Below are 25,162 nucleotides of genomic sequence, written 5' to 3' on the forward strand. Positions count from 1 at the left end.
GAATTGTTGTGTTTTTAGACTCCGAAGATGGCAACCAAACCTCCATAAATGAAAGTCAAGTTGGTCTCTACAAGACATGCAAGATGGCAAAAGCTTGAAGCCAACATTTCGTGCATACTTATACAACGACATCAAGCTTTGGCATTGCCATAGCAACAACAATGGACTCAGTGGTGCCAAACCAGTGAAGAAGCACCGCTAGACTATAGGATTGCACAGAACAAGCATACTTGATGAGGATCAAGTGAGCCACCAATTAATAGAAGATATCATAGATAGATACTGATACCATCAAATGCACATGAAGTTCTAGACAAAGCCATAGCAAATTTGCACGAGCGACAACGATGAGCTCAGAACTGAACTACAAATTGTAGATTACATGACTAAGGGAGATGACATGAAGGAAGACATTGAAGCACTGAACTTTGGCATCAAGCAGTTACACATCAGCCTCAACAGTCGCTGTTTGCAGCTCTTCAATCTCACTGCCAACTGGCTCATCCATCACCACTTCTATCTGAGGTGCAAATTTGTCATGTGGGCCGAAGAGTATAGTGAGGGCCGCGGTGACGTGAGGTGGGAGCAGATCGCTGAACATGGTAATGTAGCTGTTCATGACTTCCTGGAGTGGCGCGTGCTCTTCTTCGAGTAGGTCGAAGTGACAACACAGGTTGATCGATTCGTACCTTCTTCACTACGGGTGCAGCTAATTTCTGCACCAGCCTAGCACTTCTGCACACCTTGGACATGTTGTAGATTCAGAGGCAATGAGTTTGCACTGTGCGCAATACCTTAGGCCACTCTTGCAGGATCGGCCTGGGGCGTGGTGAAGAATACATCTAGCCTTTAGCCGAGGAGGGGCTTGGAATGCCACCATGTCACGTTTGGGACCGCAGGTATTCATGGGTGGCATCTCAATTGGCGAGTGTGGCGAGAGCACCCGCACAGATGAGGGATGTCTGGCAGCGGCCTCTCAAGCAACAATGTGGCCGGAAGTTGTAACTTGGTTGAGCTTTATTGCACATGGCTTAAAGATTTCTCTTTCAAGTGATCTTATTTCCTGCTACTTCATGAAGTCTTTGTCTTGGTCTATGCAAATCCCTGTGACAAATATGCCCAACTTTATTGAAGTGTGATCACCATTGGAGATAATTAATGCCAATTAAACCACTTTATAGATTAAGAGGTAATTTCACAAGGGATATTTACATGCATTATATCTAATTTAATCCATCTATTAACAATATCATTATTTTTTTCTTAGAGCATGAGTTTAGTGATATGCTTGTTCATGCTTTTGCTTTTAGATTTTTTTTTGGGTTGGGGGGGTGGGCTATAAACCTAAAGAAACACAATGGTTTTGGGTCTATAATTTTCAAAAGCTAAAGTATTGAAAGGCTCCAATTGGACTACAACCCAGAAGACAAACAAATTTTGTGATTCCCTAATGCAGTTATCTTGGACACCATAGAGTTCACAAAAAATTAGCCACTATTGTGGGCTGCAAGCCATCCTAGGCTCCAGGATGGTGCCTTGTCGGGATAAGTCACTAGTGACGTGTTTCATCTCAACATGTCACTAATGTGATGTTAGAGACGTGTTCTATTTCCACATCACTCAAAGGTGGGCCCAGCATTGGTAGAGTGGGTATTCAAAAACTCAAAATCTACAAATAATTAGCTGTTTCAACCCTATTTTTTAGCATGTATACTTTTTAGTACCATTTATCATTAAGAATAATGGGTATTCAATGAATACCCTTGAATACTTCTAGACCTGCCCCTGACGGCACTAGATTGGGTGTGTTCTTTCTTGATTTTTGACTTAGTATTGCAGTCATCCTAGATACCAGAGTTCATGCAAATTATCCACTACTACCAATAAATAAGTTCCTCAAGTAATTTTCTTTTCCCCCTCTGACCTGCCATTCAACAATTCGTCCTCTGAAATCTTTTCTCACTGTGCAACTCTTTCCCCAATGTTGTGCACCGTTGTTCCTCAAGAATTTAATCAGCTGCCACACATCAGTGGCCGTACCCATGCTGGTCCCTTTAATGATTGAAGTAACCCACGGGCACAGTATCATCCAATGATGGCACCACCCCAGCTTTTTCCTAACATGGTGTCCTAGGTGTCACATGTTATCAACTTAATAGTGGTCCCCAAAATTCTTCTAACTCATGCCTATAGTGTGTAACGCATGACTATTGTGAGTTGCCTAACCCCATATACAAGCTGCAGCAGCTTTAACAGAATAAGTATCTCAAGTGCATAAGACAAAATGTGCTTTTGTGAAAGTGACTTTGGAAAAGTAGCTTCTCACGAGCACAACGCAGAAACAATATTTTGCAAAAGTGCCTTTACATGAAAGTTTAAAATTTAAGTAAAAATCCTAAGTTTTTGCATACATTACAAATATAATTATATGGCACATAGCAAGCAGAAAAGGTAGGCTACCTACAGATGCAAAAAATTGTTATAGTCTAAACAACTTCATTTTAGATAGAACTTAGAGGTTTGTTGCATCTCTGTACATCTAAATCCCTATAGAACTTTACTCTAACTCATATTTTGCAATATTTTACCATAAAACTTTATATATTGATTATTGTATGAATATTCATAATTAACTAGTCTTTTTAACAAGGTCTATTACTCTATTCATTGTGTATCACACACCTATCTAGGGACATAGATTCAAGTGCTCTTATCCATCGGACATTAACTCTACCTCCATTAATGCTTGTTATTGGAAACTACACCTACCAATACTTCTCCAAAAACAAATAGCTAGAATGAAAGAGCGATTTCCATAGGCAGTTGAAAACTTCAAGATACAACAAAACTTTAATCACTTACCCAATCATGCCGTCCATCTGGCCTTTCCTTTTGGAATGCCTTCCAATCTTCAACGTTGCACAGAGGATGTTCCTCCATCCATATAGGTGTTGGAACTTCCTTTAGCCCCAAGAAAACATCATTGGCGCTTGAATCTTCCATTGAACTTAGCTCGCTTGGGGATTGGCTAGTTGTAGGTACTAGAAGAGAGTAAGGGAATATAAATAATGAAGACTAGTGTGCTACTGAAGGGAAGAGCTGAATATATAGAGGAAGAAAGGAGAACTAGATTTGGTCCTACTCTATTTTCAATTAATTTAATACAAAATTTTAAAAAATAAAATATTCCCATATAGGACTCGTCTCTACTAGGCGATTTTATAGTATTTATTACATAGCTATTATTTGGTTGTATCCTGCTTTGTTTGGATCTCCACCATGATTACTAGGTTTGTACTCACAACACGTAACCTATCCTATGAATTGAAAGTTGATTTTGTAGATATACCATCATTTATTTTTGTTGCTACAATCAATACGCTTTATGGTATCAAGCTAAGCCCAATCTAACTATAATATATCATATCTATACAATTAATTACTACAAATATTATTTAGTTCCTCAAAATATCTCTCCATATTCATCTAGATCATTGAAATAGGATTTATTTATAAGCAATATACAAAAATTTCTTGTTTGGAGCCCTGCAATCACGGTTGGAAGACACAATTTATATCTAATCGATGGTTGTATGTACTGAAAGTTGGTAGTAGCTCATCATTTACTTTTGGTTTCCGATACTATAGATATTAGTGAAGCCAAATCTATGGTAGCCAAATCTATGGTATCTATACAATCCATCCCTACTAACATTATTTAATTTCTTAAAAGATAACTCCACGTTCACTCACACTCTCGCAAACAAGCAATCATTATTTCTTTTTATAATCAATACTATGCACTCTTTACAGCCAAATATAAAATCTATAATATCTATATAAATTATCCTCACTAACTTATTTCCTCAAAAATCTCTCAACATTCATCCACATCATTTAAAATAAGATAACTAGGAATGAAAATGGAAAGAAAAGTTCTCATTTCCGTTTGTCTGTTTTTCTGTTACATTTGCATTAAAAAAGGAATATGATAGAAAAATTTGGAAAAATGACGGGAACGAGGCGGGAAACAAGGGGGCGTATATCTCACTCGTATTAGTAGGATCCCAGTTTTTATTCCTAATCGACCTGTATCCATCCCGTTTTCAATCTATCGAAGATAGGTCAATCCTAAAGGCCTCAATGGCTTAGCCCAAGAGCAAATTGCAGACATAATGCCTATGCAAACTGCATTGCATTTATGAGCGGTGTGTCTATGTGTGTTGCATTGTGAGTCATGGTCATGGACTTTGTATTGATACCTTTCATTTCGATCTAAGTTCTCGAATTCCATCCATTCTTGTTGTATTTATGCCCGCATTTGTTTGTTCCCGGATACCATGTATCCCGATTGAAGTCCCGCTACTGGTCGTCACGGTCCCACTCTCGCTTCTAGTGGGAAAGAAAATACGGCAACAAAATAGGCAGGGGATTTCCTGCCCATTTCGTCTGTTATCCCTAATGATAGCTGTGTGATCTTCATCATGCATTTAGATCCGGTCCTTCATACCATCTTCCGTGCCACCCATATTTATTAGATTGTATATTCTTTCTCTAATACCTCCCATGTAAGTATGGGCTCATTGAGAAAACGAAGTACCATATGCTCTTCATAGACCCATCCCACTGAGAGCACTTTCTGCCTCTAGTGCATGAAAGTAAGAAGGGTTGTCATAACTTAAATATGATCTCCATCTAGGTATACCAATTCAGTCCTCATAAAATCTGGTCATTGTCTTCCGGTTTTTCACCTTAGGGATTGATTAATGGGTATAACTTTAAAAAAAGTAGAAGATTGATATTATCGGGTCGCAGCTATTACGTGGTGATTTGGTGTATGTGTAACGATATTATTTTTGAGAAAAGATGGTTTACCTCGTTTATGCAGGTTAGATTTAGAGGAGCATAATGGTTGTCTTTGGATATTTTTAGCAAGAATGGATGGTGAAGCAACAATATATTGTGCTTTTGATTTATTCCTTTTATTTATTTATTTTTTCTTATTATTTGCTCAGCTTGGATCTGGAAGATGCTGTAAAGCTTAGCAATATATGTTGCTGAGATCTGAATTTATTTATTTAGAAAAATGTTGGGCGCTGAGAACACAATTAGTTGCCCACGCTCTTGCAGCCATCACCTGATCCCCATCAACCTTGGCATGTTTGTGCAGTATTGCACTAGAAGAGCTGCCCATCCCGGCACAGCATGTAGTATTGAGCATTATTGATAACTTTCTTACCACTCTTCTTGCGCTTCCTCACGTTTATTTTTATTTCTTTTGTTGAATACACAAGAGATTTTGCGCATCATTGTACTAAGATAGAAGAACAAACAGAGTTTACACGACGCGTTGCCGCGCTGGCTGGTCTAAATTGATTACAAATTAATAACTACCAGCTGAAAAAACACAATAACTTCACAGCCTATTACTCAGAAACTAAACAACCCAGGTTCTTTGCTCCGGCATCGATCCAGAGCTCGACTTCTCTTCGAATGCTCGCCAGTAGACCACAACCAACACATTGGAAGAATAATTTGTTGTTGTTTTTCCTTAGTGAAGCTCCATATTTTTTTCCCAGAAAATCATGTGTTGATCGTTCAGCTGCCAGCATTAATCTTTCCTTATCGAACTTCAGAAGTCTGCAATTGAGCTTAACTTCTTTGCATTTGAAAAACAAATGGCCTGCATCTTCATCCAACCGGTGGCACATGGGGCAAATTATATCAAGGTGGCTTCTTCTTGCAAAGTTACGCCTAACCTGTAGCGAATTATGAACCAATTGCCTAACAAAAATCTTAAACTTTATTTGCCAGTTTGCCACATCCAACTTCCATGTTTCTTCCAGTAACAGTTGACAGGTTCAGTGCTAGAGCAGGACACATCAACATTGTTTTCACGATATTTAATCTTTAAAAAAACGATATTTGAGCCATTTGCCCAGAGCGTTGGCTGATTTGACTGAGAAAAATTCCAATGGGATCCAGGTGCCAATCTGGGAAAACTTACGGCCGCCGTTGGTCAGCAGCCTAGCAGTATTCAATTAAAAATACTAGGAGAAGGACTTTGAGTCCGACATGCAACAGAAGTCACAATCAGACGGCTGATCTGATACAAGCATTTCAATTGGATTCTGGCCCGTAGATTGTTTACTTTAGACCCCTATATTATATATACCAAGTGTAAAAACCTCTCCACTCAGACCAGAAACAGGAGACCTGCCGTGTGCTCCTGGAGGTGTCCGGTTTCTTCTCTTCATCAGTGTCTGCATTTTCTTTCAGATTCAAGTTCTTGCCTGTTGCAATTTGCAAACCTCGTCATGTCAATTGGGCACATGCAGTCGAGCTTCTTACTTGGTTCAGCACTGCAGGTAATCTCTGGTTTACTTGATTGGCCTTCTGCTACATCGAGTGGCATTGTTTCATAGGATTCAACCATTTTGCAGATGACAGAGGTCACACGGGCAGGTTCTAGGCGACCCAGCAGGCTCTTCGTTCTGACACTTGGGGCTCTGCTGGTCATGTCCTGCGGGGCTGGAAGCGTCAGCCGCGCCACCCTCGGCGGGGAGGACGGCGCGGACCTGCGCTCCCTCCTCGACTTCAAGCGCGAGATCACCAACGACCCACGAGGTGCTCTGAGCGCGTGGAACGCCAGCGCCCACTTCTGCCTCTGGAACGGCGTCCGATGCAGCGGCCGAACGCGCCGCGTCGTGGCGCTGGACCTGGCCGGGCATGGCCTCTCGGGGCAGATCGCCGCCTCGCTCGGGAACCTGTCGTCCCTCGCCACCCTCAACCTCTCCACCAACGGTTTCTCCGGCCCGATACCTCCTCACCTCGGCCGCCTCGCCGAGCTCCGGTCGCTTGACCTGAGCTACAACACCTTGCAGGGGAGTATCCCGGGCGCGCTCACAAACTGTTCCATCCTGAGGAGACTAAACCTGTCGAGGAACTTCCTCGTGGGGCGAATTCCCGCGGAGATCGGCAGGCTATCCAACCTGACGTCTCTGAGCCTTCGCTTCAACAACCTCACCGGGATCATCCCGCCGGAGCTCTGCAACGCCACTTCCCTGAAAGAGCTCCGTCTCACGTACAACAAGCTCGGCGGTAGCATTCCTGAAGGGATTGGGAAGCTGACAGAGCTGAGGACGCTGTCGCTAGCAGTGAATAGGATTTCCGGTGGGATCCCTGAAAGCCTCCTCAATCTATCTCTGCTTCAGCTGCTAAGCCTGACAGGCAATAGGTTACATGGTCAGTTGCCGCCTGCAATCGGTCACGCCTTCCCTAACCTCCAATTTCTTGATCTGGCTACCAACATGTTTGAGGGTCATGTCCCAGCATCTCTAGGCAACCTTTCCTCGATCCAAGAGATGGATTTAGAAAAAAATCGGTTTAGAGGGAAAATCCGAGTTCCATTTGGCATGCTTCCTGACCTCGTTCGTATGGACCTGGAGCTAAACAGTCTCGAAGCAAAGGACAGTGCAGATTGGGAGTTCTTCAGTGCACTCCGTAACTGCAGCCACCTGCAAATGCTCGGGCTCTACGGGAACCAGCTGCAGGGAGTCGTGCCAAGTTACATCGGTAACCTTTCGTCCTCTCTTCGATACATATCTTTGGGTGGTGATTACAATTTGTCAGGCGTTCTCCCCTCAAGCATAGGGAACCTTCGCAACTTGAACTGGATTGCATTTGGCCACACCAGTGTAGCAGGGACAATCGGAGAATGGATTGGGAGGCTGGAAAACTTGCAAGGTTTATATGTTCCAAGGAACAATTTCGTGGGTACTATTCCATCATCTGTAGGAAATCTTACCAAGTTGGTAGCTATCAATCTGTACGGCAATGGTTTCACAGGTCTCATACCGTCCACCGTAGGAGACCTTCCGCAACTATCGGTCTTGAGTCTTGGTCGCAACGATTTCCACGGCACTATGCCCAAGGAGATTCTTAGAACAGCCACGTTAACCAAATGCTTGGTATACGACAACAATTTGGAAGGCCCGATTCCTGGTTTTGGTAGTCTTCAGCAGCTCACATGGCTAGACCTTTCATCCAACAAGCTTTCAGGGGAAATCCCTGCATCTCTAGGCACATGTCAACAGTTGCAAACCATCCAGATGGGCCAGAACTTCCTCTCAGGAAGCATCCCAGCGTCTTTGGGAAATCTTATAAACTTGGCAATGCTCAATCTTTCCCAAAACAATTTATCAGGCACCATTCCAACTGCTCTAAGCGATCTTCAACTTCTGTCCCAGTTGGATCTGTCTAACAATCATCTAGAAGGAGAGATACCAAGGACAGGGGTATTCAGGAATGTTACAGGCATTTCACTCCAAGGCAACTGGGGCCTATGTGGAGGAGTAGGGGAGCTACACATGCCTTTATGCCCGGTTGTTCCTCATGAACAAACAAGACGAAGCAAAACATTGGTTAAAATTTTGGTCCCCACACTTGGTTTTCTGGTGCTTATGGTACCGGTATATTTAAAATTAATCAGAAAGAGGACATCGAGAATTCAGCTATCACTACCAGGCGAGCAATTTCCTAGAGTTACTTATAAGGCTCTAGTGCAAGCCACAGATAATTTTGCAGAGTTTAACTTGATTGGGAGAGGAAGCTCCGGTTCGGTATACAGAGGAAGGTTAACCCAACCAAACAAGCTTGTGGCTGTAAAGGTTTTTCACCTTGACATGCAAGACGCAGCCAGAAGTTACATGGCAGAATGTAAAGCTTTGAGAAACATTCGGCATAGGAATCTCCTTCCGATTTTGACAGCATGCTCTACAATTGATAACAGGGGAAAAGATTTCAAAGCTCTAGTTTATGAGTACATGGCCAACGGCAACTTGGACACTTGGCTGCACCCAACAGGCGACGGACATGTTCTACATCGACTGGGCCTAACTCAAAGGATAGACATAGCTGTTGATATAGCTGATGCATTGCAATATCTACACCACGACTGTCAGAGCCCTATCATCCACTGTGATTTGAAGCCCAGCAATATCCTTCTGGATGATGACATGATTGCTCACTTGGGAGACTTCGGCATCGCAAGGTTCTACCGTAGATCCATGTTGGCATCAGGACGAGATTTGGGTTCGGTAGCTTCAATCGGTTTGAAGGGAACTATAGGCTATATAGCTCCAGGTACTTTTTTTCCTTCTATCCATAACTACTGTTTCTCTACAAACCAAAATCATTATTATTTACCTTTCCAAAAAATCATTATTATTTACACGAATGTCACCTTCTGCTGCACTTCTGAGTTGATATTCAGAGTATGCTCGAGGAAGCAATATTTCAATTTCTGGAGATGTGTACAGTTTCGGAGTAGTACTGATGGAGATGCTGACAGGAAAAAGGCCAACTGATCCTGTGTTCTGCAATGGACTTACCATCGTCGATTTCGTCAAGAAGAGTTATCAGCATGAGGCACTTCATATCCTTGACGCTTGTCTCCAAGAAGAATGCCACGAGCTCCCCCGATCAAACATGGAAGAAGATGACAGCGCCTACCAGTGCTTGCTGTCCCTGATAGAAGTGGCACTTTCTTGCGCCTGCCAAGTCCCTAGCGAACGGATGAGCATGAGAGAAACGGCTGCGAAACTGCACGCGATTAAAATGTCATACAGGGCTTGGAGGGGAAGCTAAGTACGCTTCATCAGTAGTACAACATGCCAAATTACCAATGTACCATATGATGCTTGTTGTTTGTACTTGATCCAAAGGCATAAAAGACGAAATGCTCCTGGGATCGCTGTCACCGGCAATAATTAGTCCAGATTTCAGCAGCTGCTCGCGTGCTCCATGTGGGCTTTAAATCCGTCGTTTATGGCGCGTTCGACCCAGTTAGTTTAGTTTTTTTTTCCCTTTTTGAGGGGGCCCGGTTGGTTTAGTGGTACGCCCAGGCCCAGCAGAGGCACCGCGAAGTTGGGCCATAAAATGGGGTTTCTGCTCTAGAGCGGGCAAACCAGAAGATGGATGGATTTAGATGGCATTTGCGTATGTGCTGGACCGCGGGCCCTGCGTGCACTGCTAAGATTAGGAAAAGACATCGTGGCTCGTTTCGAGCTGGTAGAGGACGAGCAGTAATTTCACGATCTCCTACGCGCCCACGGCCCATTGATGCAGTAGCAGGGATGTCTAGTAGTGGCAGGCTACTACTGCCATGCCTGGCCTGGTGAATGTGCTACGAGGCCCTGCATGATTGATCGCCGGGGAAACATTGCACTTCGGAGCTTGGAACGCCCTGGGTGGCCTGGGTATCTATCGATTTGGTCGGACCTGGTTCTCTTCCAAGCACAGCACAAGTCCTAGTAATGGCAAACCAACCAAGGCACCGAGAAGGAGCGGCAGTCGGCAGAAAACAGGCCATGTGTTTGTTCAGAGATCATCTGCTGCAGAGGCGCCATTGTGAAGCAACGAAACAATAATCAATTGTACTACTGCACAAGTCACAACATAGTCAATGGCACAATCATACCATGTCCACCTCACAATTACCAAAACGAGTTTTCAACGAAAGCTCCATTGCATACGCTTACAAAAAATATCACGAGGGAGACAGATATCTCGTCGAAGGTGTTGAGTGCAGGACGACGATGAACTTTCAGCTAAACAGAGCCATCCAACCAACATCTTCCCTCGCACTGAACTTGGTAGCGACGAGCTGTGCAAACTTTGGGCAATGGCCCTGGTGACCTGGTCCAGCCAGCAAACACAGCAAAGCTGTGTGCGTTTTTTAGCTCTGACTCGATCATGATAAGCTGGGCAGAGCTGCAGCAGAAACATCAATGCATTGGTGACAAAAAACTCGAGCGAATGCGGACGGCTCATGCCCAGTTTCCGAGCCAAAGTAGAGCATCCGAGGCAAAAGCACGGCGCCAAGACGGAGAAATGGACAAAACCCGACAGGCTTCACGTTTTGGGTTTAAATGGAGCACAGCAACAGCAGCCAGCAAGCATGGTCGCCGGCACACCAGAGCTCCAGCGGGCAGCAGTGGACAGAGCAGCCGGCCAGGTCCGTTGTGTTGCTGTTCATGTCCACAGATTGCAGTTGCGCACAGCATGACTGGGCGAGGCTTGTTGACTTGTGGAGAGAGATTTGCTTGGACATGTTTTGCATTATTCTTGGTATTATGTGACAGTCTTAGCGTGTTAACTATATTTAACATGATGCCCTAGTTTGACCAGCTACTCAGCATACATCAGTGGCCGATTAGTATATTCTAGTGAGATTTCTTTCCAAAACCTTGACGTTTGAACAGATGTTTTGGCAGCACTCTTTAAGTTACTGGTCCCAGAAAAAAAAATGTTGTAGTATCCTACTGGCGAGGGAACAGAGGATACAAGAGTACAACATAGACTACAAGACCTCTTGACAGCTCCAGATCGTTGTTCTCTATATGGCTAGACGCCTAGACAAAAAGTACAAGAAGAAAATCTCACTTTTATTTAGGAGGAGCTGAAGTGGGCAAAAGTACCTCATTTTCTTTTTAACCACCGGCTTTTGCCAATAAGTACAACATTTACTGATAAAGACGCCCCCACTGACGAAGAGAATGGTGCACCAAATCTCATTTTCGTTGAAGAATGGAACAATATAGATGAAGTGATGAACTTCAATTCGCTTCTGGTATCAGCCAACACCATAAGCAAATCAAACCAGATATACCTTACAATATAAACCTAGCACATAAAAATTACGACTACAGATTCAATATTAGAATTTCAAACAACTTTGATCCACTTTTGGTAAGTAATACGCACTCAAATATCTGAACAACAAAAAATGTGCCCATGCTAATTATTTATTATGATACCATTCACTATCTTCACAAGAACCACAACAGCTAGTTAAATTTACAGGCAACAATTGGAACACCTTCTTATTAAAAAACTAGAACATCGTTATCCAAAAGTAACAGCAAAATGCAGCAATTGGCTTTAATGTATGCACTATGGATTTTGTTTGCATACATTGTTCCATTGGCATACCGTGAAACAGCGCAACCGAAGAGAATTGTCTGCTCATAGAAAGCGACAAAGACAAATTCAAATATCCATAAAATCTAGCAAAGAAACAAACAATATACTGCTAACGATGCAGTCGGACATAATTATATCTACAAGTTTCATACCGATGGTATTTATGGGAATCGTGGCACAAGATTCCTTAAACCCTCAGCAGTAAAATTAAAGAAAAGAAAGAAAACGATTGACCTAGATATGTATAGAAACACATCACAATTAACAAAGCAACAAGAGCAAATTTATGTAACAGGCATGCAAAACCCTAACGTTGATGCAATTAGCCCATAAAACAACATGAACAAACATCCATAGACGGTTATCTTGCACGAACTGGCCAGGCAATGTGATAAGTTTAGGAAACATGAATATGTGATTAGATAATGGGAAGGGATATCAACAGTTCATGAAATTGCCATCTCATATCACTGTGGTTGAGTGTTGCAAAACCTACGCCGGATCGCTGACACGACACTCCTAAACCTGTTAATAGTATGCGTCGATGATTGTGAACCAGCAGCATTGGTAGGAAGGTCCATGCTAGCTATCTGATCGGACAGCTCAGTGGTTTGTGCCTCGCCTGTCTCGTGGACACCATTTTCACTAGCACTCCCAGCATCATGCTCCAACACAATATCCAAGCTGATAGAAAATGAATCCCCCCTGGTAACCTTCAGATTCTCAATGCACTCATAGGATACTCCACGGCATCTCTTCAGCTTCACCTTAACTAAACTGGGGCAGCCCCCATTCAGCGCTTCCATCCCACGATCTGACACCGGGCATCCCTTGATGCAGAGCTTCTTGAGCGCAGCATATCGCTCAGCCAAGCAAATGATCTCGGAATCCCCCACAGTTTCGCACGCACAAAACGCGAGCCGCTCCAACGTACGACAGTGCTCACCAAGCATACGGAGGCTCGACACAGTGGGGTTGACCCCAATCAAGACGAGCTCCTGCAGGTCCAGACATCCTTGTGCCACAGCCATGAGGCCGAAATCCCCAATTCGGTTTGTGCGCCATCCATCAATATGCAGTTTCCGGAGTTTGTGGCACTTCTCGGCAACACTGATGATGCCCAAGTCAGTGCACTCAGGGGTCTTGACAAGGAACAGCACCTCCAGATTTCTGCAGGCCGAGAGCGCAGCGAGGCCACGGTCGCCCACCTGGAGCTTCTCAAGGTGAAGCTCAACAAGACCAGGAGCGTGCGCAGTGATGACCTCCAGTGGCAGGTCCCAGGTGCCGGAGCACCGCAGTATCTTGAGCGAGCGGAGGTTTGGCGAGGATGCCACAAGCGGCACAAAGCACAGGGCGCTGTATAGGTCCTTCAGGCAAACCGAACGGAGGGATAACGCCTGTGGAAATTTAATCTCCTCAGTAATGGAAGTAGCGGCACCGGCCGTGTCTGGGAGGCCGCGAAGGCGCTTCACGGAGAGGTCTTCAAGGAGTGGGCAAGCCTGAAGCACGGCGACGAAGGCCTTGGGCCCGAAGGTGCAAGACGCAACAGAGAGCTTCCGGAGCGCCGGCGCAGCTGCGGCGAGCGAGGAGAGCCCGGTGTCAGACAGCTTCCTCAGTCCGCGGAGCTTGAGCCTGGCGAGGCGGTCCGAAGGCAGCGCGGCGGCGACCGCCGCGGCGCCGTCGTCGGCGACGCTGTCCGCGCCAGTGCCCCGCGAGCTGCGGAGCGCGAGCTTGATGACGGCCGCGAACCGCACGAACAGGGCGGGCGCGGCGTGGCCCAGCCCGGCCCGCGCGTCGAGGGAGAGGCGGTGGCGCGTGGCGGCGTCGACCTCCTTCCAGCGCGCGCAGGCGAGGGAGCAGGCGCTGCGGTCAATTGGCGAGAGCGACGCGAAGACGAGCGCGAGGATGTCGTCGGGCAGGTCCTGCGTGTAGTCCCGCGCGGGCGGGGCGAACGGGGAGGAGGAGGAGGAGCTGCCGCTGCCCCCCGCGGCGACCTGCACGGGCACGGTCGCCCGCGGCTGCGGCGGCAGCGTCATCGGGGAGAGCGACCTGCTGCGGCGCGGCGGGGAGTTGGTGCTGGATTTGGAGAGGGAGGGGGGGGGGGACAGGCCCATGCTACGGCGCCCCGGGGCGGGCGGGGAAGACGGTGGCCATCCAGGAGGCGCGCCGCGCGCGGGGTAGGTGCGGGCGGATCTGCCGGTCTGGGAAGGGAAGGTATGGGACTATTGGGAGGAATGGGGAAAGTGTATCATCAGGAAATGGCATGGGGGCGCAGGGGAGACGGCGTGGGTTTGGGCCTTTTTGGGCTGGGCCGCCGACTCGGCCGTCCGTTGTTGACGGGTTTTGGGCATTGGGCATTCGTTGATTTTTTTGAATTTCCGACTTGCCCCGATGGTATGCGGCCTACTGGCCACTGGGGTTGCAATTGGTTAGCTCTTGGCCGCACTATTTTTCTGACCTTACCGGAACGTGTTCGTGGCTTCGTGTTCCTGGGGGCAGAAGAGGTAGCGTGACACTGTCCGGGAGGCTGGGGTGCAGAAATAAAGAAATCACATTCATTTGGAGTCAGTGGTTTCTAAATGCGATGGTATTATTGGTGGCTAATGCAGCCGGTCAATTCTGAAACAAATGTTGGACTTCAAAGTTCAAACGCGAACAGGCGTCTCGGGACAAGCAGCGGCGCGCGTGACAGAAATCGATTTCAGCTACGATAAATAAATAAATAAATAAATAAAAGATTTTAAAATAATGAATGTTTTAGTAAAATAATCTTTCGAGGAGGAAGGGGAAAACTGATGCTGCCCCAACACCATACATCGACGACTGAAAAATCTTTCACGGCTCTGAAATACTACAAGAGGACCGTCACGTTTGTCAAAGATGAGTCCACACTTCCTGTACATCGCTAGGCAACTGAAGAAAACGTGGGTTGTTCTGATGGAATGTTTCATTCTTCAGGTGAGCAAGCATTTGCTTTGTTCAATACCTACCTAAGACCAAACAATCGATTTCAAAAAAGGCATTGTCAGAAGCGTAGTTAGGGACCGAACTAATTTTTAATTTTTAATTCCGTCGTATTAGATGTTTGACACTAATTAAAAGTATTAAATATAAGCTGATTATAAAACCAATTACAATTACATAAATAGAGATTAATTCGCGAGACGAATCTATTAAATCTAATTAGTTGATGATTTTGCGATGTCGTGCTTTCGGTGTGAAATTGATTAAGTTTAATAAATTCATCTTATAAATTAATCTTTATTTATACAATTAGTTTTATAGTTAACTTATATTTAGTCCTCTAATTATAGCATGCAAATATCCGATATGATCGGGGATTACAGTTAGTCCGTGGATCCAAACAACCTCTGCTTTCCACTTAAATCTAGCATGATGGACCGAAGGAAGAATCATCCCATTGACAAAGACGTCTGAAACTGCCCTCCAAATAAATGAATCAGCACCAAGATTTGCTACTGCCCAACGCCAAGCTCCGGCTACTGAATACAAAAAAAAAACTGGATCACCATGAACCGCTCAAATGGCGCGGCCACAAAAACGCTCTTCGCAGTGGACCGACCAAACGCACCCCTCCGGCGCGGATACTCGGGAGCCGGCGGGCGGAGAAAGGACGGGGACTCATCGGCGGCGCGGCTCGCCCCGTCGGCCGACTGCCCGACTCCCTGGATCATTCCGCGGCGGCTGCGCTGCGGTGGACTGGCAAGCGTCTCTCGCGGGCCTCCAAAACAGCTTGTGATACGTTAATTGACTCTGCTATACTCAGGTCGCAACACTTTCTATATTAAAAAAGGAAAAAGAAACTCATCCATTCTTCCACGTCGCATCTTCCTGTGCCTCGCTTTTCTGCCTCCTGCGCCGCCGCAGATTGGAGCTCCCGTTCCCAGCGCTGGGGCCTCCATCTCCTCACGGCCACGCCTCGTCGCCGGCGGCCAGCCACGCTCCATGCCAAGCTTGCTGCCGCTGCCCTCCTAGTTCTACTCCGGCACCGCGCCTCTGTGGGTCGTCGCTGGTGGCCAGCCGCGCCTCCACGCCAAGCCCGCTGCCGCTGCCCGTCTAGTTCTACTCCGGCGCTGCGCCGCCGGATACCAGCCAGGCGACCACGCCTCCACACAGAGCCTATTGGCTCTCTTCCCTAGCTCCGTTCCGCCCGCGCAAGGCCGCGCCCCGAACGGCGTCCACACGCGCAGGTGGGGTCTCTTGCGGTGGAGCAACGCAGGGCATCGGTGGCGCGCAGGCGCAACTCCGGTGGTTTGGCTGCAGGTCACCAGCCGACGAGGACAGCAGGTCTTGCTACTTGCCTGGATCTTCGGTCATTCTCGGGCGCCGCCTCCTCCCCGTTCGTGCTCTCTGAATTTTTTATTCGTTAAGGTCGGATCTCAAACTTGAGGCCGGCCTCAAACTTTTCTGTTAGGATCCCCTTCTAAGACCGGCTCCACTATGTATGAGGTCGACCTCAAAGACCTTAAGACCTCCTTTATTTCACGCACTACTGATACCCTAAAAAGAGGTGGGCATGAAACTTTCTAGTCCTCAATATGTGTTATTTATCCTTATCCAAATCCTTTACATACGCAATACAAGATCAAATTATATATTGACAAAAAAAATTGCTGGTCAAATGCCTCTCCCACAACTCAAATGTAAGAAATCTTCCCTGATAAATAACCAAAACCAAAACACAAATCAAAAGGCAAGAAATCTGTTACTTCGCCTCACTCGACCGAATCAGCAAACTAGCAATTCAAAGGTTGCGGGGCGCCAGTACGGAAAAGATCAAATTTTGGGCCAGTTTTTAAAGGACCATGATGCCCGGCGATCAATGGGGCGGCCGGTAGTAGCTGTAGGCGCTGTAGAAGGTCTGCATGGTGGTGAGCAGGAGCAGGAACACAGCAGCGACGACGGACACGATCGTCCACGGGTTGCTAAAGTAGTTGTGCTTCAGGCTGGCCACCCACGTGCTCCACTTGTACTCGTAGTACCTGTTCACCTGGTCCGACAGCCCGGAGAGGTAGCTGTCGTTGATGTCGAACACCACCTCGTCGCAGAGGCGGTTGAAGAGGTCGGCCACCTCAGCGTCGCTGCCGAGCCAGTGCTCGATGATGCCGCGGTCGTGCAGGTACTTGACGTCCTCCGCCGAGTTGATGAGGTTGTCCATGAAGATGGCATAGGAGGTGATGTTGTTGCCGCCCGGGGTGGCGATGTCCATGTGGCACTGCTCGAACGCGATCAGGTTCAGGAACAGCGACTTGGTGCCGTCGTGGATGAGGATCCGCGGGATCTGGAGCACGCCGTTGTCGAACTTGATGTCCCAGAACCGGTCCGTGTTGCGCCGCCGGCACCGGATGCCGGCCTCCCGGAGCTCCGACACGCAGTGCACGAACTGCTGCCGCCGCTTGTCGGCCACGCGGCGCAGGCCGGACCACTTCTTGAGCCACAGCCGCGCGGGGGGAGGCGGCATGGGCTGCAGGCCGGCGCGCAGGAGGCTGCGCCGGAACACGTCGAGGCAGTGGAGCATGGGGTCGGACAGCGGGTCGAACGCCGCCGCGGCCTCGGCGCCGACGGACGACTCCAGCTTGGACCGGTCCTTGCGGAGCAGCGGCGCGTCGGTGGGCATGAGCGGGTCGAAGAACCGCACGGCCAGGCTGGCGACGGCGCCGGTCTGCTCTGGGTGGCCGAGCTGGATCCCGAGCAGGAGGTCGAGCACGAAGAGCGGGATCTGGTTCTCGAGCAGGATCATGTCGTTGCGCACGGCGTGCATCGCGCCGCGCATGGCGAAGATGGGGTCGTGCCGCGAGTACCCCAGGTCGTCGACGAACCCCTTCCCGCCGTCCAGCGCGCCGCGGAAGAGCTCCAGCACGAAGGTCCCGTCCAGGACGAGGCACTCGGCGAGCTCATTGCTCCCCATCCCGGCGGCGCGGCCCTCGTAGCAGGCGCGCACCCGGTCCTCCAGCGCCCGCACGGCGCCGAGGTACGCCGTGATGTCGTGGCCCGTGCGCTTGAGCACGTGGTGCAGCGCGCGCCACTTGTGGCGGTCCATCTCCCGCAGGCGGCGCCGGCCGTGGTGGAGCGGGCCGACGGAGACCACCTGCGGCGTGTAGGCGCGCTCGTCGCCGTCGCGGAGGCACCTGGGAACGCGGTACACGGAGAGGCGCGCCCAGGGGCACGCCGCCTCCTCGGCGCGCGCCTGCGCCAGCTTCCCGCGGATGGCGATCACCCATTCCGAGTCCTGCGGCTTGGGGCTGTGCGCCGGGGACTGCGCCCGGTCCTGCTCCGGCTGGCGCTGGAGCGGCGGCGGCGGCGGCGGTGGCGCGGCGCCGTTCGTGAGCGGCAGCGGCAGGCCCCGCGCCCGCTGCTGCTCCTGCGCCGGGGATTTCTGGAGGTTGGCGTCGACGGCCTCCCTGAGCTTGATGGTGATGAGGTACCAGCTCAGCACGTCCTTGTTGAAGACGGCGACCATCGGTGGCGGCGGGACGGGGAGGCTCGGGTCGGGTCGGCTGGCCGTAGGGGTGTGGCCGTGCGGCGTCTCGTCTCGTCGCGTGGCCGCCAAGTTTGGCTGGTGCTGGGCCCGGGACGGAGCGAGCGGGGCGAGGGCGCACGGCAAGGCAATGATGTGCTGATGGTGATCCGGATGTGGATGTGTGCAAGTCTGTGTCTCCCGTTGCGTCTATTCTAAAAATACTCCGACTTGAGCGTGTAAACAAACACGAGAAATGGATTTGTCTTTCCAACCAATTATCTCAGCGTGCTACTATTACGTCTCAGAAGCCACGCGCAACGTTGACGCAAGAAAGAACCTTCTGAATTTTCTGATGGCCCCTTCGTTAGTCGTTACGCCTGCGTTCTTCTTCCTCGCATCCTCTACGCGAACAACCTCCTCGATCGTCGTCGTCTTGCTGTCAACAAGAATGCATGATCCGCCAAACAAAAAAGCGAAGCTTTCTGCGCGGGTAGAGCGGAATCGGATGCTCGCTGATTCCTAGCCATTGCGGCATGGGGCGTGCGTGTGTCGGGATCCGGGAGCACCGGGGCCATTCGAAGCAGTAGTGGGGCGCACGACGCCCTCCCCTGCCGCTGAATCCACGCGGCCGACGACGAGCCGAGCCTGGACCTGGATCGTATCCTACTCCTACACGCCGCGGGGGAGGACGACGCTGCGACCGCCGCCACCAGCCAGCACGTTGGCCAGGCAGGCTCATCAGTGATCACTGCCTCAGTGGTGCGGGGTCCTGCGTGCCGTGACTTGGCACGAGCGCCGCCAGGCTGGCCGGAGGCTGGATCATAATTTCCTCCTGCTCCCGGGATCGGCTCGTCCAGATTTCAGCAGCTGGTGGTCGCGTGTTCCATGTGGGCTTTAAAATCCTCCGTTTATGGCTCGTTTGACGAGTTTTTTAAAAAAAAGTTAAAAAAACTAAAATTCGAAAAAGGGGTGCCGGCTTGGAATATTTCGAAAAATGGGAGCTCCCGCCCGTTGATCGGGCGGGAGGGGACATCCCGCCCAACCAGAGGGCGGGATGTTCCAAAAAGTTTTTTGCAGGCCCCTCCCGAGGGCCCCTTCGCGAATAAGAAACGCGAATAAGAAAGTTTTTTATTCGCGAAGAGGTCCCTGAGGCAGGGATCCCGCCCGATCAGAGGGCGGGAAGCATCCCGCCCGGCCAGTGGGCGGATGTTGACTCTATTTTTTTTGTTATTTTCTGTTGGAATTTATGATTTATAATCTATTTGAAATTCAGACTATTTTCAAATACAATATTGATTCGCCATACTCTTTTGTATACATTTAAAAATTTAATTCAATTTTACGAGGAAGATTGCTCTATCTAAAACTCGTATGAATATGTTAAACGATAACGTTTTGCAACGTAGAATCCAAATATTACGATACTACGATATATCAATCTTTAGTATCATACAAAAACAGTTTAAATATAAAAAATCGACCGAATCAGGAGTATCTACCCCGCATGTCCCAGACCTCGCGCTCTCTTGGTCCTCCCCCCTAGTCCTAGCCCGTCGGCGTATGTGATCCTCCGAGTACGTAAATGCATCTGGAGCATGGTGAGGACGACGAGGAGGAGGTGCAGTCGTGAAGGGGTCATCCTGGAACTATGCACCTGGAGCGTCATACGTCTGGGATGGACCAATGATGTCAGGCTCAGCGCCGCCGCCCACCAGCTCTGACCAAGTGGCGGAGCCGCCCTCCCAGTCGTCCCACTCCGGCACACCGAATGGAGCACCGTACGCAGGAGCTCCTGCCGACCATGCATGCTGAGCGTAGCCCTGAGAGTACGGTGCAGCTGGCATCGAACTTGACGGGAGAGACGTTCCTGGAGCATACGCGCCAAACGTCTGAGGCTCCATTCTTGCAGGAGGAGGTCCCATTGCCGTCGAGTGCATGACTATAAAAATAAACGAAATTAGTAATGTAAATCAAAGGTGATCGAAATGGCAATTATAAAGGACTTACAGCTTGAACTAGCGGCAGTACCGCTGGACGCTGCATGCGGTGCTGCAGAGGTCGACGGGCCATCTGTGTACACATGGGCCGACGCATGAGATGAACTAGAGGCCCCCACGTCGTCTCTGCCGCGACACGTCAGTGCACGTAACGCTCGCGTCAAGTTATCTTGAATCTTACGCAAGGTGTCCTTGTACCGTGACTCCGGTACACGTACTCCACGTTCAAGCAACGTGATCTCAGATGTAGCTTCGACCTCCGCGTAGTTGATCAGATCAATCTGCATACGTAATGTGATGCAGAGTAATATTGTTATCGATCTTTTATAAAAAAAGATTAAATAATTCAAGTTGCGAAAGACGTACCGCGCCACGGTGCTCCTGATCACGGTACGAGGGATACGTGTCCGAGATGGTCGGCTGGTGCTGATGCTCCGCGTCATCAATGCGTGAAAGACTGACGTACGGACGCGTGCGAAGAAGGTACCAGCGGAGGTATGCGGCGTATGACGCCTCTGTGTGTGGCTGCCCCTCGTCCCACACATCCTCACGTGCGTCAAGCCACCCTTCTACGTACTCCTGCATCTTGACGATCCAGTTGACCTCGTTGGCATGATATCCCCTGCGCGAATGTCTGTTGCAAACATTTCAAAGACAACATTGCTTTATGATAACGAATATATAATTAATACAAAACGAGTTATCACAAACTTACTCCTGTACGTTGCGCGGCACGGCCTGGAATGCTCGAGGTAGGAGAGAAAAGTGCTGTCGTCGCCCGAACTCCCTCATCACACGCTCGACGCAGTACGACTCGACGAGAATATCGAACACTAGGTTCACCTTTGTCAGCCAGTACTCCTCGTCACGCGTGCAGAGGGAAGACAACCCATGCGGCGCACGTGTCTGGATAGTCGCAGTGGTGTACAGTGTCCAGATGACATCATGTGGCCGTATCCGATCAAATTCGGACACGAACTGAGGGTATGCTTTTCGGACCTGCCGATGTGCCCAGCTCATCTGCAAAAATTACACAACTGCATCGGTACTCCTCATATACAGAAATGTACAACAGTAAATTAAAGAGCTTAAAAGAACTTACCCGTCGATCGGTCCAAAGCGAACCCATCATGGGGCTATCCTCGTCCCACATCCTATACATCTCGGGCGGATAAGGCTCCTCGCTGATTAGGGGACATGCTATGGCGAATCGCTCGTACGACCATAGCTGCAGCAGAAGTGGGCAGCCTGTGATGACAGCGGTCCTCTCCGTCTTCAAACAGGCCTGGCAAAGGCCTCGGTACGTAGCAGCAAGCACTGCCGATCCACAGCTCCACCTAGGTACCTGGCCCGGCTCCGCATCCGCAATCGCGCGCGCGTATTGCATGAGCACCTTGTCCACATAATTGCCGCTAGAGTTGCAGAAAAGAGTCCAGCCGAACAACCACAACAGATATGCCTCCAGGTATCGTGACACCTCGTACTGCCCAGCCAGAGGGTGCAGATCCTGAGCCTGTAATATATTTATTCAAAACTTAAAGGTACTCACATATGATTCAATTAAATTAAATAAAAAATAACTGAACATACCCTAAATTGTATTACCCAACTCTTGGCGGGGCCGGGCAAATCAGGTACGTTCACAACAAGTGGCGGGTTCGCTGGAGCAAACCGCTCCTGCAGCTCTGCCCTCCAGAAAGGTGGCACGGCAACCGGGCCAAAAGCTTCACCCGCAATGGGAAGCCCGAGCAGGTACGATACGTCCTGCAACGTGAGGGCCATCTCCCCGCACGGCAAGCGGAACGTGTGCGTCTCCGGACGCCACCTGTCCGCCAACGCTGCAAGTAGAGAGCGGTCCAGCTGCATCCGCTTCTTGGCGCCACCGTCTTGGCCGTCGCCGGCCTGAAGCATACGTGCGAGTGGCAGCAAACCAGACTCACGTAACCTGTATATTTTGCATTGTGGTTACAATTATCGTACAAGCTATACATTAGTTTCGTAAAAAAATATAAAGTATCACCTGTCAAGCCAGCGGCCGTCCAAGTGCAACAACTCCTTTGCTACATGAGGGCGCAACTCGTGAAGCTCCTGCCCCTCCACCGCTGCCAGGTACGACCTGTGCCGTTCGTCGATGTGCGCGTCAAGGAGCTTTGGTGTCTGCGCCATATCTGCATGAAAGATATAAGTACCGTAAGACATATTCCTACAAATAATTGAAAATACTAAAAACTATTTATAATAGAACTAACCTAACAAATATTTCTAAAAGCTATTCAAAATACCGAAACCTATTCGAAATATAACTACCCTAAAAAATATGTCTAAAAACGACTGCAATTATAAAAACTATTCAAAATATAACTACCCTAAGAAATATATCTAAAAATAATTGAAAATACTAAAAACTATTTATAACAAAACTACCCTAAGAAATATTTCTAAAAGCTATTCAAAATACTGAAACCTATTCGAAATATAACTAGCCTAAAAAATATGTCTAAAAACTACTGCAATTATAAAAACTATTCAAAATATAACTACCCTAAGAAATATATCTAAAAACAATTGAAAATACTAAAAACTATTTATAACAGAACTACCCTAAGAAATATTTCTAAAAGCTATTCAAAATACTGAAACCTATTCAAAATATAACTACCCTAAAAAATATATCTAAAAACTACTGCAATTATAAAAACTATTCAAAATATAACTACCCCAAGAAATATATCTAAAAACTATTAAAAATACTCAAAACTATTTAAAATAGAACTATCCTAACAAATATTTCTAAAAGCTATTGAAAATACTAAATTCTACGTGTAACTATCCTAACAAATATTCGTAAAAATAATTAATAATTATACGATTATAATACCTCCAAACCAACGTATGGACAGGGCTTCGCCGCTTCCTCTCCTCTCTTCCTCTTCTCTCCTCTCCTCCTTTTCTTTTTTGTTGATTTTTAATGAATTTTATGAGAATTAGGGGGTGGGTGGGGGCTTAAATAGTTGGGGGGGGACATTCCGCCCGTTGGAAGAGCGGGTTGCCCCTCGTAGGGACCTCCCGCCCGTTGGGGGGGCGGATGCCCTCAGCGGAACGTCCCGCCCTCCCAACGGGCGGGAGGCCCCTCGGAAGACACCCCGCCTGTTGGAACGGCGGGATGTTGCGTAACTTTCGCGAAGAGGCCCCTGCGAAAAAGTTTTCCTCCCCCCGCCGACCCCCCGCCCGTTGGATGGGCGGGATGCGTCGTCCCGCCCTTTCATTGGGCGGGAGGCACCCATTTTTCGAAATATTCCAAGCCGGCACCCCTTTTTCGAATTTTAATTTTTCTTTAACCCTTTTTCAAAAAAAACTCTCGTTTGACCCGGTTAGCTTTGGTTGGCGCACCAGCAGCTTTGGGCGATGAAATGGGGATTCTGCTCTAGCGGGCCGAACGCGAAGACGGATTGAGCTGGCATTTGCATATGGGCTGGGCCGTGGGCCCTGTGTGCACCGCTAAGATTAGGGAAGCATTCAGCTGGTAAGAGTAAGAGCAATCTCTCCCGCTCTCTTCCAAGCACAGCTGCACAGCAGAAGTCCTAGTAAGACCTCCTCCAACGAGCGACGATGTTGCTGGTTGAAGCTGAGGTGGCGGAGAGAGGAACTGCAAAAAAGGCTGCGCTAGCTCTTAACTCACCGCTAGCGCATGGCTCTTTTGTCGAAGCGATGAGAGAGGAGACAGAGAGATCAAAAAGTGCTGGGAGCAGCTCTTATTTTCTCTACTTCCTATGAGCGCCACCTCAGCCGGTGATTTCGCCAAGGCTGTTGGAGGCGAACAAGGCCGGAGGAGCGGGCAGTCGGAAGAGTACCGCATGCCACGCGTTTCTTGAAAGATCGTCTGCTGCAGAGGCGCCATCGTGAAGCAAAGCAACATTGGGTGTGTTCGTTTTCTGGGATCTAAAGTTTAGAGAGATCACATAAAAAAAATCTTATCATTAACCGACTAAGGGAAGATGCGGATACCATGTCGACCTCGCAATTACCACCAGATCCACCACAGACCACGCCACCGCCCCAGCGAGTTTTCAACGAAAGCCCCATTGCATGCGCGTACAAAATATCACGAGGGAGAAAATATCCCGTCGACACGACAAACAAGGGCGTTGAACGAGGGACTTTCAGCTGAACAGAAGAGAGCAATCCAACGTCTTGGCTCGCACTGAACTGTGCATGCTTTGGGCAGTGGCCCACCGGCCCTTCCTGGTCCACCCACCCACCACCAAACACAGCTTTTTGCGCGCGTTTTTAGCTCTGACTCGATCATGATAAGCTGGGGCAGAGCCGTAGCAACGGATTGGATTGAAACGGGTGCGCGGAAAGATGCTCACGCGCAGACAGCGTTTGACACCTGACCTGACGAGACCATGCAGCGCTCAGTGCCCAAAGGCCATCAATGCATTCGTGTCCCACGAGTGGTGGCACTGGCATGGCAACTGGCAAGATCATTTCCTCGGCGCAGAACCATCAATGCATTGGTGACAAAAGCTTGAGCGGACGCAGGCGGCTCCTCCCCCATTTTCCGCGCCAAAGTAGAGCATCCGAGGCGAGAGCACGGCGCAGGGACGGAGAAATGGACAGGAACCCGACAGGCTTCACGTTTTGGGTTTAAATGGCGCCCAGGGCATCTTTCTGGCCTGGGTACCGGACGAGACACCCC

The 25,162-nt window shown here is 48.7% G+C and overlaps 3 protein-coding genes across 3 annotated transcripts; 1 reads left to right on the forward strand and 2 right to left on the reverse strand.

Moving 5' to 3' along the window:
- The first annotated feature begins 400 nt into the window (after positions 1–400).
- On the forward strand, positions 401–9,648 carry LOC112900769 (receptor kinase-like protein Xa21). The gene is made up of 4 exons (XM_025969572.1): positions 401–602; positions 6,280–6,368; positions 6,444–9,144; positions 9,275–9,648. Exons 1-4 carry the CDS (start codon positions 401–403, stop codon positions 9,646–9,648), a joined length of 3,366 nt encoding a protein of 1,121 aa, XP_025825357.1.
- A 2,667-nt stretch (positions 9,649–12,315) lies between these two features.
- Positions 12,316–14,178, reverse strand: LOC112901674 (F-box protein At1g47056-like). Its single transcript, XM_025970631.1, has one exon. It carries the CDS (start codon positions 14,097–14,099, stop codon positions 12,453–12,455), a length of 1,647 nt encoding a protein of 548 aa, XP_025826416.1. The 5' UTR covers positions 14,100–14,178; the 3' UTR covers positions 12,316–12,452.
- A 1,428-nt stretch (positions 14,179–15,606) lies between these two features.
- On the reverse strand, positions 15,607–18,596 carry LOC112899023 (UPF0481 protein At3g47200-like). The gene has a single exon (XM_025967354.1). It carries the CDS (start codon positions 18,464–18,466, stop codon positions 16,826–16,828), a length of 1,641 nt encoding a protein of 546 aa, XP_025823139.1. The 5' UTR covers positions 18,467–18,596; the 3' UTR covers positions 15,607–16,825.
- Between the last annotated feature and the right edge of the window lie 6,566 nt (positions 18,597–25,162).

Source organism: Panicum hallii, chromosome 7 (assembly GCF_002211085.1).
Source record: "Panicum hallii strain FIL2 chromosome 7, PHallii_v3.1, whole genome shotgun sequence".
Lineage (NCBI taxonomy): Eukaryota > Viridiplantae > Streptophyta > Magnoliopsida > Poales > Poaceae > Panicum > Panicum hallii.